General features: G+C 40.4%; 1 protein-coding gene across 10 annotated transcripts in view; it reads right to left on the bottom strand.

Annotated features, from left to right (window-relative positions):
• The window catches only part of ARVCF (ARVCF delta catenin family member), a 272,630-nt gene that overhangs the window by 48,276 nt on the left and 203,410 nt on the right, over positions 1-20,944 (bottom strand). For 8 of the 10 annotated variants that reach the window (XM_084538977.1, XM_084538980.1, XM_084538979.1 and 5 more), the window contains 4 exons: positions 16,700-16,883; positions 3,883-4,000; positions 2,429-2,600; positions 363-380 (listed from right to left, as the gene is read on the bottom strand). In XM_084538977.1, coding sequence (XP_084395103.1) covers positions 363-380; positions 2,429-2,600; positions 3,883-4,000; positions 16,700-16,883 — 492 coding nt within the window. The remainder of the gene's footprint in view (positions 1-362; positions 381-2,428; positions 2,601-3,882; positions 4,001-16,699; positions 16,884-20,944) is intronic. The other 2 variants (XM_084538981.1, XM_084538984.1) reach the window with 1 other exon arrangement.

The raw sequence follows: 20,944 nt of genomic DNA, 5'->3' as shown, positions 1-20,944 counted from the left end.
GCTACGCAGGTGAGTTAGCAAAGCTGTACTTTGGCATGACAGGGTTGGGAAGGCAGCTCACACACTTACCTGTGCCCTCCCTCATGGGTTTATCAAGCCAGTCACAAATCAATTCTGTTACTGCACTTGCACCAGGACTGAATAAAAATGTCTTTTCTATTAGCAATGTGAGAAGACCAAACATAAAATGCTCCCTCAATTAGACAGCGGATTTCCATGCCTGCTGAAATGAACAGGAGGATGCACTGGGGGAGCAGAGAAGGCGAATGAGCAAGACTTTGATGTCAGCTCTTTGCCTTGCATGTAAAAGCAGAACAATGCAGATTATGGTGATGATAAAAAAAAGTATTGCAAAGACTCACCTTGATTGAACCATTCCTCTAATTACCAGAAAAGCAGCAAAAGAAAAACAAAAATTTACAGGGAGAAAGAAAATACAAAGGAACAGTCACAAAGAGGCAGAATTTTACAGGACAGGTTCAAAGCCTGAGATTTACAAGAACAAGGAACTTCCAACACCTAAAACAACCCCAAAACAGACCCACAAAAAATGGATATTCCACTTAATCTCTTTTGTTCCTGCTGGAAAGTCTTTCCCTGCAGATTTTTTTTTTCCCCCTTCACTTTTCGTTATAAAAAAGGTACTCCAGGAATTGAGGGGACAGAAGGGTGACTAGCCCTTTGTGGATGTGTTTGAAATGCTATGATCAATGACCATGAAATAAAATAAATATGGAAACACTACAAGATTAAGTGAACAAGAGAGGGAGGGAAATGAAGTGACCTATTTTAAAGTCCTAGACTGACTAAATTAATACAGTTTCAGCCTAGGTATTCACATAAATTTAGTAATGGGACAAGGAATCTTCTATTTATGACTTTAAAAGTATATTTACACACAGGGCCAAACCCAAGCTGTCACTGAGTGCCTGCACTACTTGCTGAAATCCGCAGCTTCATCCAGCGTCACATGATTTTGAGATCAATTAATCGAAAAAGACACAATCCCATTTTGTGGCTGCTAAACTGAAGCTATCAGGGTGCACAGATGCAGAAATACAGGAAACTGGCAGCCACTTGGCAACGGGCAGCCACCGGAGAGCGCTGTCTTTTCAGTCATCAAGAGGATGAGGACAGTTCTCTGTCATCACACTCCCCTCTTCCACAATGCACACACACAGCTTTTACGTAAAACAAAACAAAAAAAAAATAACTGACTGCATTGCTTTCAAGCAGCAAAACAACATGGACAAGTGGCAGAAAACTAACCAGTCAGCACATGTTCAGGGTTTCCAAAGGGTATCACAGCATAGCTTTAGTCATTCACTGTGAGAACAGGTTGGCCAGGCAGCTAAAATTCTTTTTCCAGTTCCGCCCTCTCCCCCCACCCCCAGTCATTAAAACATTCCCCTCAATATTTTTTTTTTTTTTTTTTTTTATATTTTAGACACATGTTAAACCTCTCTGGTGACAGACTAGTCTGCAATAGCAAGTTCACACTGTGATGACTTTATAGCACATATGGAAACAAAACATTTCACTAACATGTACAGGTCACATCAGAGGAAGATTAATGTACAGCACACAGTCCCTCAAGTTCAAACAATTCCTTGTCTGCTCTTCAGCATCACAACCTTCCTTAGACCATGGGCCTAAATAGTAAGCCAGGATGTGAGTACATACAAATGCAGAAAATGGAGCCTAGACAGAAAACTAACTTTGCTATCTCCGAATTCATAAGAGTCATTTCTCTAAAACAACAAAGAGAATGCATATAAGTTTCTTGCACACTCAAACACATTTAAGTGTCTCTTTTTAGAAGGAAGATGGAAGGGGGGTCACTGAGACTATTAATCTTCTCTTGTAATGAAACTCATTTGCAACACTCATGCCCCAAAGGAAAGAACAGGTCTAAAAGCGACTGACAATTAAAAGCTACAAAATCCTGTTTGCAATTTAAATTACTGAGTGACAGAATTGGGAGGTTGTATGTTTTGGCTGTGGGTGGGAGATGTAAGCTTTTAGTTTGCATTCAGATGTGAGAGACATGGAGGCATGGAACAGACAGGACTACCATGCATGGAGACAAGCACATGCTGGCCTGGCTTGTGGGGCTATGGCACATGCTGTACAGCCAGGCAAGTGGACTAAGAGTAAATTTGACAGATGCAAGGACACAGACAAGCAGAGGAGAGGCAGAGCACATCCACCACTGCCCAACAGCAGGGTGTCTTACAACAGCATGCACCACGCCTATTTAAAGCCAAGCAGAAGGATCGCAATTGTGGACCACAATCCACAGCACTACAGATAGGTACCTCCACAAACTGCCTCACTCTTGCATGATGAAAGAGCTTGCAAGAGCAGGACTACACAGAAAATTTACCCACAGATCCACTTCCAATTGTGAGTTCTCTGCAAGACATACCTTTAGCTTTTTTTCCACCAAAACAACCAGCATCATCTTTCTTCTTTTTCTGAGAGCCGCCTGTGCTAGTAGTCTGACTGGCATCTAGTTCTTGATACTTATCAGCTCCGGGGACTTCTTTGTGGACGTGATAGGAAAGATTCCGCATGATGCACACACAGTTCTCCACGGACTGTAACAAAAAAAAAAAATTACATTACAAGTATGTATGGAACCCTCCAATTTGTAAACTCTTACATCACATAGTGGAAGTTTGTGGAAAAGGGGAAAAAAAAAGCCACCCATACCAGGAAAAGAATGTAGATCAAGGAAATTTTGTCAAAAATACCCTTATTTAAGGTTTTTTCTTGTTCTAAAACCACTTCTTTTCTACTAAAAGTGAAGTGTTTTATAAATAGTACCCATTCAAAATGAAAACTCTCTAATCAAAAATAGCACCCAATCGTGCATAAAGATGACAAATTCACCAAAAGATCAAACACACAGCAGAAAATGATCATTTAAGGTTCTTATTTTAATACAGTGCTGTCACACTCTTCCAACCTTTACAATCCCCAAGATACCCTATTTATTAAACTTTCTATAGGTCAAAATTAAGGGCATGTGAGGATTTCAATGACAACGCTTATTGTTCTGTAGGAATAGCTCATTCATAGCACATCAGGCTCTGACAAGAGCAATGCTCTGTAGGTTGCAATGGAAGCCACCAGGTGGTTACAAAATCCACTTCCAAAATTATCTGATTAAGTGACAGGGCTTTAGAATTCCCTTCTACAATCCATCACATGGTGGGACTAAAAAGAATAAAATAAAGATGCTAAAAAGCCTTATTGGTGTTATAAATCAATAGTATGTTCTTCACTTTTTAAACAGGTTAAACTTAAGATATTCCCTATGTGTAAAAATACTGTTTTAAACACTACAGGATGAGATGACGATGAAAACAGATGAATCAACATTTGTACCTCCAAGAAAAAGCCACAAATTGTTTCAGGTCTAAAGACATCTTAACGTCTTACTATTACATTCTTCTAAGATGGTGTTGAATATAGTCTTTAAGATGTGAATTGACTCCTTTGCTGACACTGTGCAGAGTACAACACAATGGGACTCAATTCTGATTTGCAAACTGCACTGACAAATGTCAATTAAGTAATGCAGAACAATAGCAATAATGCCAGTGGCAGGAATAAAAGACTACTCTTCCCCACCCATCACAGCCACTTGTCTTTGCTCACCTCAACAGCCAGACAAGGCAACACAGCAGCATCGTGCTGATAACCCATCAGTAGAACCACCGATACCATGACAGAGATGAAAGGAAGGTAATTACTATATTTTCTGAGGCAAGCATAATCATGTTCTAATACTAGCAAATAGAAGTCAGAGCCCAGTGCAGCACTTCAGCTTAAATTACTGGAAACATCCATTCAAGTTCTGATACTCAAGTTCACCTTATTGTCCGTATCCTTCTTGCCAACTGCAGACTGGAGGGCATGAAGGAGGGCGTCCACCAAGCCGTCACACTCTCTTAGTCTTCGGCGTGCTTCTGCTCCATCTGAACTTACGTTCCTAATAGAAGAGATTTAAAAGAAAACTTAGCCCTCTAACCTTCACCGCAAGGTTGAAGGTGTGTTGATTTATAATACAATTATTAAGAACTCATTATCTCAGATCAACAATTTGGAGGCAAAGAAGCCTGACAAACTATTATACCTCAGTAAAACGCAGGCATCCGCAATGACCCTAATCTGAACGAAAAGGGAAATGCAGTTGCAGAGGTGCCTATGCACACATTTTTCTGCCTTGCTAGCAAGTTCAGCCATGTACCTTGAAGTGGACAGGAGTTCTCATAGCAAACAATACCCAATCTAAAAATTTATTTTTAAAGCCAGAACTTTTCATCTGAAAAATACTTTCACCTTTTTAAAGAAAATTACACATGACGGCAAAATCACAAGTCAAATGCATAGTCAAATGCATAAAAAATAAATGCATAAAAACAGTCAAATGCATAGTCAGGCACAGTTATTACAGCTTACGTATGTATATGTAATATATATATATATGTACGTGTATATGAGTATGTGCATATATACATATGTTACATATGTATATGTATATATATATAAAGTTACTTTTTCTGAAGCTGAAGAGTACTCAGCAGCAGCATGCTACTGGCCACAGAAACTACAAAAATGTTTTTGATTTCATGAAAAAAACAAAACAAAACAGATAATCAAAAAGCTATAGTTCATTTAACTATGATCACTCTGCCATGTTCTGGGGGGGGGAATGAGCTGACAAAACAATTCTCAATAGCGTTCACTGGCAAGCCTACGCCCAAGTTTTCTCAAAGCTGAAATACACGAATGTTGGCAATATCACAGTCAACACTACAGCTTTCAGGGTCTTTGAATTCTCAGATCCATGTAAGGTAAGCTCTCAAAAGGTCAGAACGCAGTGATTACCTTCTGCTATCAGGATAATGTGTCCAATTGTTCTTTTTACCTAACTATAGGGACTGCCAATCTCAAAGTAATTAACAAACCAACCATGGTCCATCCCCCCATCACCCACACAAGTTTGTATGTTAATCGCTTAACTAGAAAAAAAACTTTCTGAGACCTATCAAAATCTGAAGACACTTAACTGCGAGCTGGTTGCTGTAACAGCACATTGACTTGCAGTTAAGATCACAAATGAGATACACAGACAAACGAGTCCTTTCTCTAAAACCTAACACAGTCTCACCTCTAGCAATGGCTGATACAGAGCACATAAAGTGGATATTAACGTATGATTCCACAGGATATATGGACAAGAATTCTACATGCTGTTTTTTCATTTCCTGTTGTACTAATCCTTTAATATCAAAAGCCCAAACGTGAATTTTAATGTAAAGTTTTTATGAAACTGAAAGTTGAATTAGAATTCTCTGAGATACCTTTCAGGCATTATAATAATAAACGACAGGTGCTCCACCTCCAAGTACATTTATTAGAAGTGGAACATTACTTACTGAGCTTGAGGGTGGCAGAAATGCTCTAAAAATGGTCCATGTGGAGCTGTGTATCACATTTCTTACTCACTCATTAAGCCTTAGAAATAGCCAACTAAAATACATGAGAAACACTCTCAAACTTCAAGAAATAAATAAATCAAATCTTGCAAAAAATATTCCTTAACACCTTTCTTGCCCTCAAGGCCCATACACAAGAGATTCTTTTTTTTTTTCATTTGTGCTCCCACACGTTTAATAACGTTTGTTTTATGGCTTTGGTTATTGACTGCATCACAGAATTTTTTATCTTGCTGTCTTACTTCTTGATCTGTTATAGGATGAATATGAAGGTAGACATTGATAAGATTATAATTGAAAAAGATATTAGAAAGTGCGTCAGTAAGTGTGGCTTGCTAACCTCACTTTCCTGGAGTATCTTCAGCTATAGAACTTAATGAAAATTAATGCCTCAAGAAAAGATTCCCACATATATCAGACATAAATGAGCATGAAAATTCTGCAGGATCAAATTAATAGCTAATTAATACTGTGTATAAGCTACCCAGGCATCAAACTTAGCAGTTTTAATGTCGTAACTAATACACTGGAAAACATCCGTGTGAGCATCTCGTGCAGAAACATCGGCCCTACAAACACCTGATGCTCCTGGGATTTTGCTAGTCCTCCTTGGGTGACAAGATTCCTGCAGCCCATGGGATTTACCTAACGTGGAACAACAAAACCCATTTCCCTGTCTGTAATTACAGCCCAGACATACCGGAGAGCTCAGCCCACATCCTTTACACACAGAAGTCTGGGCAACAAAAATCTCAGAGAGACTACGTCTAGGGAGACGGGTCCTGCCTGGCAGAACGTGCTCTTTCTGCTGCTCTGACACTGCACCAGGCAGCAAAGAGCTCCCTGCTCCCAAGGGAATACTTGCATCTCAGATACATGCACAAATACACCAAACATCCGTAAGCACCACAGAAAGGTGGGCTCTGAGTGAGCTGTCATCTGGCAGCCCCTGGAGAAGAGCTCCCGGGGTTGGAGTCCATCACCCAGAGCAACACTGGAAAGCTGGTTAAGCTGAGGCTACAAGCCCCAGCTGAACTCAGCAAAACAGCAAAGGGGTCCTGCAACCCAGGAAAATGCCAGTTTGCATTTCTGCCTTGGGGTGTTAATACCACAGCCTGCCTCCTTGATGATCACCTGGTCATCATCGGTCAAATTCACACCTCGGGTATTCAGGAGGGGCTGCAGTGCTCAGCAGAAGTGATCACCTGGGCAAGAGCTAGTGCAGGAAGGCCTGCCATGTCCTGCAGGCTGCTCGTTAAAAAGGACACCATCAGCGCCTGCAAATAAACAGCTAAAACCAAAATGTACTCCTCATATGACAAAGGAGGCACCTAGATAAAGCAGGCACCTAGGCAAAAAACAAAAACAAAACCACCTCAGACTACATTGCTTGGTGGCCTCTTTTAGCCTATAAAACTAATACCCTCATAGTCTTCAGGGGAAAATTCACCTCTGCTGTTCCATACAGTCTGCTTCTCTTCATCCCCAAGAGAAGTCCCCACTGCTTTAACACCCACTTCTGAATACTTTTCCAAGGGTCCATTAAACAAAAAATATATTTTAAAAACAAGAATAGTATCTTTCTCACATCGTATTGCAAAGAGTAACAGAAAGCTGCTTAGTGTGTTTGCCATAAATATATACAATGCACTCAAAAAAAGCAATTCCAAGAGCAAGACATGAAACTACTGTCCGTGTTAGTCAATATGTAGGATGGAAACCAACTCTATGACCAATTTTACGTGAAGCAGCAAGGCACACATCTCACCCAGAGATTTGAAAACCCCAGCCTTTAGCTGGGCAGAGTATCCTGGATTCTACCTCGAATTCTTGCAGTCCAGCCTGTAGGCAAGGACTAGTGAAAGAAGATTTGCAAGGATGTTTAAATATATGCTTTTCCTGGGAAAACAAAACAGAGGGCTAAGTAAATGTTAAATAAAAGCAAATACCTACCAGCATGGAAACACATCAGACTAGGAATCCAGTCTGTTGGCATTAAAGACTTCAGAAAATGGTGGGGAGTGTGTGAGAAATCTGTTCGTATTTCAGATAAGGTTATCATTAGCACCAAATAGTCTTCTTAATGACATGCAAGTCTGAATGTAACATTTACATTTACAGAACAGGCAGCATGCATCACCTCTAGGATAGGTGAGCCATTACTACGATCAGCGCCACACACCAGAATTATCCTCAAGAGAGAAGATTTAGAAGTAATTAAATGCATGGCACTTAATTTGCAAGATTTCAATGCGAATCATGTAGCAATGCCCCCACTATGCTTTCTCTAACAATGCTAAAGCTAAAGCTGAGAGCTTGCATTTTTGGTTTTGTGTGCGTTCTGAGGTGGTTTTTGTTTTGTTTTGTTTTAAACACAGAGGAACTTGAAAATACAAGCACCAGGGAGACATTATTCTTTGAACACTTAAACTAGTATTTCCCAGACTATTGCTATGTCTGCCACCTGGCTGGAAAGGGCCATCAGCTGTTATCCTACAGTGCTGCAGATAAAGCCAAAAGCCAGAGGTTAGAGCATTACCCAACACTCACCATCCCACTTCGGTTCTCCAGGCATAAAAAGCACTTTGTTTAGAGACCCAGCTGGGGACAAAGGCAACAGGCTGGGGACTATGGGGACTGCCTTTTTTTTTTTTTTTAATATAAACAGCTGAAATGGAAATTTTTTAGATATGTTTCTATTAAGATTTTCATCTCTCTCTAGAAGAAGCACGCTGGAAGCAGCTGAAGCTGGCTCAGTGGAAAGCTCGTTTCAGTAGCCTTTGTGCATACCACAGGGTCCAGATAAGTTTAACTACTTTTTAAAACTGTAACCAACCTTCCAATAGTGATTTTTGTATTGCCAAGCCAAGAAGGAACATTGGCTCCTATATAGACCATCTCAGCACTGGAGAAGAAGGTAAAGAAGGTGAATTCCCTGTGATCATTGCAAGCCAGAGAGCTCCAAAGCACAGGGGTTTTCTGGCAGGTTTAGTGAGAGGCACTTCACCAGGGGGCTGAGCAGGCAGACGGCACATACACCTTGCTAAACCTTGACTACCACTACCACTTCGGCTTCCCTGACCAGGCGCTGAGTTTTCTACTTCATCTGATAAGATACTGTAAGGTTTACCCAAGTTTAATTTAAATATTTTAGCCGTTAATATCCCACCTACTCTGACAGTAGTCAGAGTATCCCTTGCTATAAAAGCACTCTTCTGCACTCATGGTTTGCTTCACTATTAAGAAATTTTTATTTGGATGTCAGCTGAAGGAGATCGATACGTAACAGCTGCAGCAGGCGTACTCTATTTCCTAGTGCATTTCTAGGTACTAAATGTCCCAAAGGAGGAATATAGAGCAGTTTAAAATCATTCCATCATTTCATGCAGAAATTCAATGAATTCCATACTTGAGTTCACATGAAATACCAAAAAGTTTTATTGGTATTAAGTTCATTGTTCCAAAAATAAGAGAGAAAAAGCAAAAAGCTGCCTGTGACATGAAGATAGCCTGATCCAGGCCACATTGGTAAAAGAGACCTATACAACGTGATGGAGTTTGGCAGCAGGCAGCTGGATCAGAAATCAAGCAAAGCAGATGAAAGTCAAGCAAAGCCAAAGTCCAAATGAAATAAGCAGAAAAGATAGGGAAGCTCTACTGAGGGTGATGCTTGGTAGGGAGCAGCTGTTCAGCTGAGAAAAGGTGCATCAGATCTGGGCAGGAGATCTCACTGGAGATTGCTGCTCCATTTCAGTATCCACTTACTGGCCAGACCCAAGAAAGAAGCGGAGCAGCTCTGACTGCCTTGCACCTAAGCCCCTTCCAGATACTTAAATAAAGGGATTGGTTTTGTTTAATTGTCCAAATGCCAATAACAGGACGTAACATAAGCCACCCCTGAAAACAGACTTCATGAGTTTAGCCTGTGCTCCAGGAAGACATTTCTGTGGAGCAACGCATCTGTAGGGCATGCTGGCACATCTCAGGATCACATCAGGATTGTTTCTAAGATCCCCCTGCAATAAGCCAGGGCTCAACAGCCAGCAGCAAAGTTTAACAAGATACAGACGTGAATTCCATCCATTGTTATTTGTGGCTTTCTACATCCAAAATACCATGTAATGCCTTTTTAGTAAAACGCTGACTGGTTACCTCCTGCATGACCTACTTGGAGGGCCTTAGTTTGCTCTCCTATAACACAAAGCCATGCAGAAATGCAATAGACAAGAATTCCACAATACCCAGCAGCTACTTCGCTCTCAAATTATTTCAGTCTTTGCTTGGAGGAAAGGCTGAGAGGCTCTGCCTGCTTTATCACGTATTCTCGCAGCAATGTGAAAAGAATCTCAAAGATACAAAAAATAAGGTAGTTGTTATCTAATAAAGGATCACAGCTCACGTGCCTTCCAAAGCAAACTATGCCCATTACACGCAGCGTGCTTTGTTTCGATCTCACTCCTCACCCTACCACAGCAACAGACGGTTTTGTCGATTGCCTTCATTGATAGCCCAGGGGGAAGGGACCTACATTTTTTCCTGAGGAATGACAGAAGGCAATAAGCAAGCGCACAACTTTACACTTATACTTCAGATTTGATTGTAAAGCATTAAGGTTGCATGTAACTAGGTTATGTCTCTGCTGCTAAAATCTATGCATAATTTATTTATATTACAAGCTAAACATCAGGAACTGTCAGGAAGAACCCTAACGGCTCCTTACTAGCACGAATTAAACGCTCTGCTCATCATATAAGCCCCAGGACAGCCATATGCTGTGATCCTGCACAGTTTCAGTAAGCTAATTAAGAAACTGCCTTCACTCACTCCTCTGTATTGAGAGGTGTGGGTTTTTAATTTGAGTTGTTTTTTTCCAGTCTGGGTTGGGCAGATAAGCTTCTCCCTCTTCTGTGCTGCAAAATCAAGACTCACAGGCAAATTTTTGCTCCGTTTTTATCTTTCTAAAGTCCAGTTCAAAAGTGCCTATGACACAACAAAACACAAACAGGATCGTCAGCTCCGGCTTCTGGAGCAGCGGCCTCCCAGAGGCTGTACCCACGTGTGAAGACACCCGTGCAGCAGCTCCAGGCATGGTGGGTGGGTGGCCAGAGACAAGGCAGCATCTGCCCTCATCTCCTCTGGGTGGGGGTGAGCTCTGTACCAAGTCCTCTGCAGGCCTTGTTGATTAAATGACTGCTGTACGAAGACATAGAGAAGGATTACTTGAACTATGATAGGCAGGCACGCTAGTTAAAAGGAAAAGTCAGCCAAATGATTTTGTCAAACAATCTTTCTGAGGGTGGGGAGGAAACACAGCTGCTCCAACAAGACCCTTTGTGCAGCATGACAGGGCTCTGTAAAAATGCTCTACTAGGTAAGCTCAGTTACTAATTTGCTGCTGTTCCAAAGAGAAAATAAAAGCCAGCTCTTGAAAACTCCCATCTAGTACCTTCTCGGTCCTGCCCTGCTGCAGTCAGCAAAGTTCCCCTGACAGCCAGGGCAGCTCGGTGGGTAGCACTGTGGTGGCATCACCTGAGCTTCACCTCCTGCGCCCTGTTCATACCCAGGCCATGCTTCCAGGCCGAGGATTCGCACGTAGGTGCCTTCTTTCTTCAGTCACTTGCAGATCAAGGCTACCTCACGTAGATGAGAGTGCAGGTAGGACAAATATTATGTGACTGTCACCATACCCTGCATCACGGCAGCAGGATTTAAATGTGGGTAGAGCTTGAAGGTAATTCACCTCGAAAGCTCTCATTCCCAAGCACTTTTCTTCAGAGGAAAGCTACACATCAATCATTAAGAAAATAGAAGGGCATAACCGTCTGCTTTTGGCATAGCCTTTCTTACCTCAGATTCAGCATGCAGAGGCAGGAGGGGAAGCAAGCCCCAAGCCTTGCAGCCAGGACGCTGGAGGCCTTCAAACAGCACCAGCAACACCAAGGCCCAGCACTACTAGATCCCACAGATTTCCCTGACTGGAGGCATGGCGACTTTAAGGAGAATAGAATGCAATATAAAGGGATTCTCATTCCCCACCCAACTAAGGTAACAGTTTTGAATAAGTAATAACAACTAATAAGTTTCTACTTATAGCACTCTTCCTCTTAGGTCTACTAGTAAATACTATGCAACGCAGAAACACGAACAGCCCAAGTCCAAGCCCACTTTCTGTTCACAATCCCTGTCAATTTTCCAAAAAATCCAGGAGAGACTGCAGGAGCAGAGATGGGAAGAAAGAAACGGGAACACCGCTGTCACCAAGATCTATTCAGCCCTCTCCTGGTTACAAAGGGAGAACTCTTCTCTCAACACAAGACCACAGACTTGGTTTGCCAAACCCTATTTACCTCTGCGTCTTACAGGTGCACACATATGCTCCAGCGTGTATTGGAGGTATGTGTGCACACATCTATTTGCAAACATATAAAGAAGTTACAGCTTGAGGAATGAGCCCATTACCATTAAGCACTGCTGCTTAAATATGACAGAAGAACAGTAAATTATATCTGCAGGACAAGATGTATGTGCACGTACACAGATGCTCTCCGTCCTCTTCAAAAAAAGGTTTAAAACACGCTCATATAAAACTCTATTTGGCACATCCTGCTTATTAATGATTTACTATCAAGCTTCTGTGGCCCAATTTCCTCTGAAGTAAAATAAAAGTAACAGGAGCCTGCACACACTTACACATCATCTCCCACCCTAGTAAGATATATTTGTTTTGGCTCTGAATCTACTGAGTCCTTATCTCATGTCATCAAACATTGCCTCACACTTCCCATAACTCTCAGGTTTTGATTTTACAGGACAGCACTCTTAATTTATACCTACAGGAGGGATCGATTTCCAGTTGTTGCTTGGGCCAACCACTGCACAATACTTGAACTACTGGCATTTACCATCTTCATGGGAAGGTAAGACAGAGGTGCAAATATCAAGACAGGAGAAGTGAAGATGACTGACTGAATTCCAGATCCACTCAGGAACTTAGGAATCCAAATCTCATCCAAATCAGAGGGAAGAGGGGCTATTAAAAATTAGACCATAGAAAGATTTACACAGTTAATCTTGCCTGAAGTTATGTCAGAACAGTAGCAGAACAGCAATTAAATCCATGCTTCTCAAGTCCCTTGTCACAGCTTTAGCCACCAGGTCATCCCTTCTCTTCTCAGGAGCTGATGTTGGACAAGCTGTTATGTGCAATTTCGATCTGAAGGATGCATGTTTTTAGTAGAAGTCAAGTGGGTGCAGTTTGTTTGTGTTTGTACACCCACGGCCAGGTCTCTGAACCTTGTGGCTATTTGTGAATGTGAATTTCTGTATACTTGGAGAATTGTCAAGAAACGCTGCAAGTACAGATGGTACCCTGGAAAAAAGGGGCACTTTGCATCTGTTTACTATGCAAATTAATTCATTTAACATTTTTTGACAGCAGGTCAGTTTAGAACAGGAATCGGGCTAAAAAGTTGGCAATTTAGAAACTAAGTTCTACTCTGCCCTCTAAAAAGTGAAAAAATCCAAGAGAGAATTAAAAGTAATTAGGCAGAAAACTGCAATTAAGCTCAGAATGAATTTAATTTTTAAACCATTAATCCTTGCTGCTTCTGGAAAACTAAGAATCATGGTGGATATCTACACAGAAAATGAAAATGGTGATGTGACTGCAGCAGTGCTCTCTGACCCACGGAGCAGCACTCCCACGCTGAAGCAGGAAGAAGCACCTTGGGAGAAACCAGACCTGGATGGCAATGAGTTAGCCTCAGCTCCGGCACTCTCGCAAGCAATTCATCTCATTCTCTCATCCTAAAGCACCTTACTGTCTTGGGCAGAGTTCTAGGAAGGATCACAAAATGATCTTGTTAAAAATGCACCAGATCATTATATTAAATTAGTGGAGAGTACAATTAAAAAGTGAATGCTTCTGGATTGCAAACCCCAATAGGGATTTAGGGGCTTAAAGATAAAAAGACAGTAATCAAAGAGATATTCTCTGCATACCTAAAAGAATACAATACAAAGACATGAAACTTGTATTCCAAGTAAGATAAAGCAACACCTGTGAATACTTTATGATTTTTCCGTCAAATACCTTTCTTACGTCTTCCCTAGTCCTACTTTTCTAAAACCAAAATCCACTTGATTTCCATAAATTAATCTGTGAGGTTTTTTGTTCATTTGTTCATTTGTTTTTCCTTTATTGTTCCCTTCCAATTTTCCTACCTACTTATTTCTCTTAACAGCTTCAACAGAATATAAAATATCTCTTTTTATAAAATTACGTGCAACCTATCATCTATCACAAGACACATGAAAAATTTAAGTAAAGTGATTATGGGCTTTGCAGATCCATTCATCAAGGTATTGTAGACAAACTAGGACTGGAAAGGAAAATGGGATAAATCAAGATTCTATGAAGAAGGCCAAATTAGTGGTTTTTTTTGGAAAAAAATCCTTGTTTTCAATTATTTTGAAATAAGTGTTCTCAAGACTCCATATTATCAAAGAAGAGACCTAGATTAAGAACAAAGTAAAGATCAGAAAGCAGTGTAAAAAAAAAAAAACACACAACAAAACAACAAGTAATTAAGCAGCAGTTCATGCTGTGAATCAACGAGTTTGAAACCAACTCGCCCACATTTGTTGATAAACTTCATCAAAATTACTGAAAAAAAGATACTGAAATGAAAGCAGTCCTGCATGCGTAATGCCTTTCTTGTGCTTGGATATCCAAACTGCAAAGACATCTGAGAAGTCTGAATTTCCAAAAGAACTGACAGCATCTTTGAAGACAACGTAGCACATATTTTCGGATTGATTCCAAAGGGGACAAAGGAGGCTGGCACATCATCAAGAGGACTAACCTCCCAATTAAATATCAAATTGGTACACAGTTTGTAGTTTGCAGTAAGCTCCATTCATGGAAAATTGAATTTCTGGGACCTGCTACTGTGTGAAAAAGAGAAGAGTAGGCAAAAGATTTTTTAAACTCTGATGTCTGTTAGACAGATGGCTGCAAACATTTCTTCTCTACTGGCATTAACTGTCTTATCTGAAGGGTGCTTTTAAGGATGAGCTGCAGAGGATTTCAACAAACAGCAGAAAAATATTTCCAACAGAAATAAAGATAATTACTTTTGATGTGTTCTTTTTTATCCCTAGACCTGCAAATGCTCTGCAAAAGATATGTAGTATCACCTACCTCGCAACACTAAGGGCAGCTTGTATCTCTCATACTTCTGCATCTGCTGTCCTAGACTTGTTTTAGCTCACATTCTGTTGCAGAGAGGAGACAGCAAGGCAACTCTCCCCCTCCCTACACAAGGGGTTGCTCCCTCCTCAGCATAGCAGAGACACCAGTAAAATACCTTTTACAGATTACCTTTTCCTGCTGATCTGCCAACACATTTCCATTTACCTTAAGCAGCCACCTTCAGGCGTGAAATCACCTTGCCCCACACCTGACTGAATGAAGCTCCGAATTTTCTGCAAGTTGCTTAGTCCCCTGTGACTAAGACAACAGCGACTATGGACTGAAATACATCTTCCCTCTCAACAACAGAAGCAGTCACTGTTCTCTAACTGCTGTCTCGATGCTTTTGAAGTGACTTTTTAAAAGCAGGACACTTGAATTATCCAAAGTGGAATTCTCTAACTAGCGTATCTCAGTACTGCTGTTCTCTGCATCCCTCTTCACTAGCCTTTGGAAAATAAAATGGCTGAGTGGTGCGTGCTATTTTCACGTCCTGTAAAGCCAATGCCTTTCTTCATTAAAAAGTTTCCTGGAATCTAGAAGTTTGACTGGATTAGGGCACTGTACAGACTAATAAAAATTTATGATGCGGATTAGGTTAGTCTACTAATGATCAATTTATTGTCTACACTTCTTGGAGAATCTCACATTCATTCAGATAAACCTTTTATCCCCCAGCACGACTAATTTCCTCTTGTGGAACACCATTAGAAAATGAGACACTAGTAGGAAAAACCTATGATGTCTGGAGCCTACTTAAAGGACCTTAGTCTCCAGTGGGACTGCAAATTATTTCAGTAATGGGCCCTTTCAGAACAGTTTTCATTACTTCCTTCATTTGTGATGTTACTCAAGGGAATAGTTTGTGCAATTTAGAGACCACAAGTCCAAGGAATAGAAATGAACCAACTTCAGAAGAAGCATTAATCAGCAGAAGTCTGACAGAAGTATACTTCAGAGCAACAGAAGGAACAATGCCAAATATTTATTAGCTTCATTCAAACTAATTGACTTCTTCATGAAGCTGGAGAATCTAACAGGACACCTCCACTATTTTATCTCAGAGACAAGCAAAGTGAAAGGAGTTAGTATTTAGAGCACATGGTTCTTCGGGTTTTTCTGACTCTACCTGACCCCAGCTTCTAGCACCTATCATCTGACTCTTGAGGTGCCCTCAGAAATTCAAATACCATTTCTAACCAGAAAAAAATCCTTTTCAGCAAATACCAGTAATACTAGAATTGTTCAGTAGTTCAGGTTCTTAACTGTATTCCCATAGGTCCTCAGCCACTTGAACTTAAAATAGGAGCATCTCAGTAACTTCCACAAAAGCATCTGTGGCTAAAATGGGACACATGTTTCAGGCTAGGTATATTTCCATGAAATCAGTTTCCTAGCACCTGCAAAAAATGCTTTTTTGATAGCAGGCAGTCCAAGAACAGGAAGGGAACTGTTTCAAAACATGCTTTTAAAATAAATAAAAACTGCACCACTGGGGGAAGCAAAGAACATACTCAAAATTTATAGAAACATCCCACTAATCACAGCACAATAGATAAATGAAAGCATTATTCGTGGTACTTATGGCACAGGTTGCATTGAAAGATACTTATTCTGTGCTCAGTTTGGCAGTTAACCTCTTAACTGGATCACTCCCCATTGCACACCTCACTACAGAGAGCCACTCCACAAAACCTGCCTAAATCACCGACTCTTCATACAGACCTCACTGGACAGACCTACACCAACAAGGTTCTACAACAAGAAACTGTGGCACGCTAATTAAAGCCAGCATTGCTATTGTGGCCACTGAAATGGGGATCTCTTTGCAAAAACAGAAGGTATATGATACGTGATTTTAAATCAAAAGAATTAAGAAAATCCTTAACACAGGGTGTGGTGAACAACCGAGGAATACTTCCCAGCTCTGTCTTACCGTAAACAACCAGAAGTGTTCTTGAAGACAGTCGTCCACTCGGCATCGCGAGGCTTCGAGTCCTCGTTGGGCTCGCTCTCCCAGCCCGAGTGGGGTATGATCACCTCGTTGGTGAGCGTCTGCAGGCCGTGGTTGATGATGACCATCTTCAGGGGCTCGTAGGAAGACAAGTTCCATAGGGTGCCTTCAGGAGAAACATGGATAATTAAACAAATAACAAGAGGATAACAACTATTTTTTTGATTAAATAGGATCACGAGAAGGCTAAATCACAAAACTAAGTGATCACTTGATGAGAGGCCGGACTACACAGGTAGCTCAAGGAAAGCTCCACAGTTGCTGCGATGGAAGCATTTCCAAAGACACAGAATCACTGTTATCAAGATATGGATAATGTTGAAGTCATCAAGTTGTAATACACAGTACATACATGTGATGTGGAGATTAACAGGATATTTCTACTATATACAAATGTGTTGTTGTTACACTATTAAGTCAGCTATGTCTCAAAAAGCAGAATTCATCCAGTGAAGCAGACGAGTATATTAAGCAAGCCTTAAAACCAGGGCTGAATTTATGAAGGATTATTGATCTTATGCTTATCCTCTGCACCAGACAGTATTTCACACAAGACTTCTCTGTTATTTACTTTCACATTCTGCTGTCACAGACAATATCTGTGTTCAAATCACCTGGTGTCATAAGCATACGGTTCCTTGAAGAAGCTGCAAACCAGGACTCCTCCTCAAGTCTTTCCATTTTTACCTCACTTGTGAGCTAAAATAGACAGATGTCAAGTATCAAAACAATAGAACAGCCTCACAACTGTAAAAATACCTGGTCTTAGATACACAACACAACTTTCCATCAGACCTGTAACACTGTCTGGTAGTTACTGCTTTTGAAGTTTGGACTAAAATGGAGAATTTCTACATAGGCCCAGCCTTGTAAGGTTTAAGAACAGTGGGTAACTACACTCGGTGGGAGCTAAATGCAGATTTTTGACCTCTAAGGAGAAGTGTGAGGATGCACAAAATTTCAGATAGACTGATTGGAAAAGCTAGATTTCCCCAGAAGTCAAAGAAAATCTTTTCTAAGTGAATTTGTGCATGTTACAGGTTGGAGAGCTCTGCCTCTTAGCCATATTTGAAACAAAACACAAAAGAAAAACAAAGGTGCAAACTTCTGTTTCAGTCCCTTTCAACCACTCCAAGTTTTAAAACCTACAATTTTCAAACTTCAAAAATGACTGGAAAACGACGTTGGATCTGTGACTTTTGTCGAATGGTGTAACAAGCCCATTGCCTCGCTGAGCCCTGCCAGCCACCACAAGGCACCGGCGGTCAGGCGAGCACCACGGCTGCCCCGTGGGAACTCTCCTAGCACCCGAGCTCTCACAGCTGCAAGTTGGAAGCGTCAAATGCCCAGTGTCCTATTTTAATATCAGAGCATTATCCGTATAGGGTCATGGCAAGTACCGTGTACAAAAAGGAATTTTATCTGCATGTGAGCAGTGAGTGGCACTTACACGATAACCTCAAAGGCTGGTGCTTAGCAGAGCCTCGGAAGTCTAACACTGGGCTGTCTCCGATTCCCAGCGGGCTTTACAAAAGCCAGGCGTCTGCTCAGACTTTGGAGACTACAGAATTTCAGAGGCAGACAACAGAATGAATGCCGTGTTTGTGTTTTTTTTTAACCCTGCCATTTGTAGATACGTTGCAATTTATCATAACTTTTTTTATGCTTTCCAACAAGATAGTATAGGTGAAGTATGAATTAGTTTTCTTTGTACCTTTATAATAATTACCCTTTGTCATTGTGAAACATGACAACCAATAAAAATAAACAAACAAAACTAAGCTGGAAACACTAATTGGTCCCGTTTTGTTGTGGAAGAATGTCTTTAATTTTCATAACAAATTGGTATAAGAAACAAATTTAAGTCAATATTCATAATAAGGCTATAAAGCCTGACATGTAAGTTATCAGATTAATTTTAAATACTTCACTAGACGGTCTTTCTTTAGTCACTGTACACCAATTCCTTAAGCATATCAGACTCACTGACATAGAAATAACAACTACAAGTAGATCCCTAAATTCATTGCTGGCTCAGTACTTCTGAAATTCAGATGCAAAATCAGAACATCCAGCACTGAACTAGACAGATAAATCCCAGAAAATTATACAGTGTAAGTCAGGGCTCCTCCATGGAACATGGATGAAGCATTTGCTTAAAAAAGCAGGAAAAGAGAAACTGAGGAACCTCACATGGTGTTTGTAAGGAGCCTGCATTTCTGTCCTTTTGAAATGGAAGTTATTTCTACTGGAAACAGTGTCAAGATTAGAAGTCATCTGTATGTGGGAAAGTTAAGTTTTAAAATCTGACAGCCCTTTGTATGTGCGTTTCAGGAAGTAGCTCTTACACGTTTCTTCTGCATCTGAAATGAGATTCTGCCTTTTCCTCGTTCCTGGAGGACTGACAAAATGTGCTGTCTGTGCTAGGGAACTACAAAGGCAAATTTCAGTGCTTAAGAACAATCAGGCAAATAAATACTTAAAAAGACAAAAATACCTACAAAATTTCCAAGAGCTCTAAATATTAAAGAACTACCCAAAAGTTTTCCAATGCTCAAATCTTTTGCCTTTTTTCAGACTTAAAGATTTGCATCTAGATTCAACCTTCAACCCAAATCTGCAAAAACAAAATCATCTTCTCCAAACTCCCTCTGTTTTATGTTCTCACTCAGCAGTAGTTATTTCAAGAGACTAAATCCAGCTGGGCTTAGTATTCTCCCCGGGTTGCAGAACTGAAGCATTGCGATCCTGTCAATCTACACCACGCAAGTGAACCTCACCGATGCCCGTGCCTAACAAAAGGATCTCCTGTACATACTCATCCTGAATTTTTAATAAAAGACTGAATACAATTTATGCAATAAACCATTCAGAAGCAAACACATTTTGACTGTCAGTCTCCGTGCCCTCGAGTGGCTACGAGACAGCGGGGATTGACGTTAAACAGAATGCCTTTCCTCCATCTCCTCCGAAGAAACAAAAAACAGTTTGCAAGCTTTTCAGTTTCTCACCCACCTCTCAAATGTTTCATAGGAAACACTAACAAACTAAGAATAAAAAGTGTCTTCTTATGAAAAATATACAGCAGAAAGCTCTTCAAAATATTCAAAAAATGTCAAAGCGCTTATATTTATAATGTCCCCCTTGACGCATGGGGAAAACCAAAGGAATTTGGCTGCTGAGCAGCATTCACTGAAGAAAAATGCACAGCAGCATTTCACAGACAGATAGCCCAAGATAAACAGTGATGATGGAGTCCTGTGGTTCCAGAGGCAGAGAGAAAGAAAAAAAATCAGATTCAAGCTCGACTTTATGGGGAAAGTAGTCCATAATAGGAAATAAAGATAATAAAAAGCAACAATACGTTTTTATTATTCAAAGTTACAAAACAAAGAGATCTAAATCCCAGCATCCTTTCAGCTCTTGAGGAAACGAAACAAATGGTAGAACTATAGACATGACAGCCATATACACGCCAAAAAAAAAAAAAGTGAAAAAAAAATTCTTATCAGACTGTAGGTTTCAGCAGTGTAGGGAAATCTGAGTAAAAAAATCCCTGTAAATTTGACATTCATCTTGTAAAAATCACTCCCTGCCTCTATTAGCATCACACACTAATGATCCAACAAGCTAGAAACACCGTTTTTAAAACTCTAATTTTACTCTATTCAAATGAATAGCACTCAAGAGAAATTAAGTCGCTAACAGCAGCATAAGGGAAATGAAGTTATCTAAGTTTTCCATACGCTTTCACAAGTATTTGCCTTTTTGACCAGAGGTTGAATGAATTTTAGGACTTGACAAAGAGCTATTGCTTTTCAGAAGATGATCACAATCATGATCAACTCTTTATTTTATTCATAAGCACTATTTGCAATGTACTTACATAGTTCTAACTGTAATCATTACCTTACTCTTTCAGCATGTTAAGCAGGGACAATAGCTATATATTTTTATTTCAGAAGTACTAATTATCATACAAATATATCAAAATCACTATAAGCTATAAACAGCTATACAATTTATGTCATATTAAAAGCGATTAGGGCCACAGCCATAATTTTCTAAATCTCCGCCTCCTTGGAGCTAATTCTGTAAAGAAGATCTCTGAAGGAATTCTGCCAGAGCACAATGATGCTATTACCTTCCAAAATCCAAGGCACATCT

This window comes from Aythya ferina (genome assembly GCF_964211825.1).
Source record: "Aythya ferina genome assembly, chromosome: 17".
Classification (NCBI taxonomy): Eukaryota; Metazoa; Chordata; class Aves; order Anseriformes; family Anatidae; genus Aythya; species Aythya ferina.
This window is presented reverse-complemented; position numbering and strand designations above follow the sequence as displayed.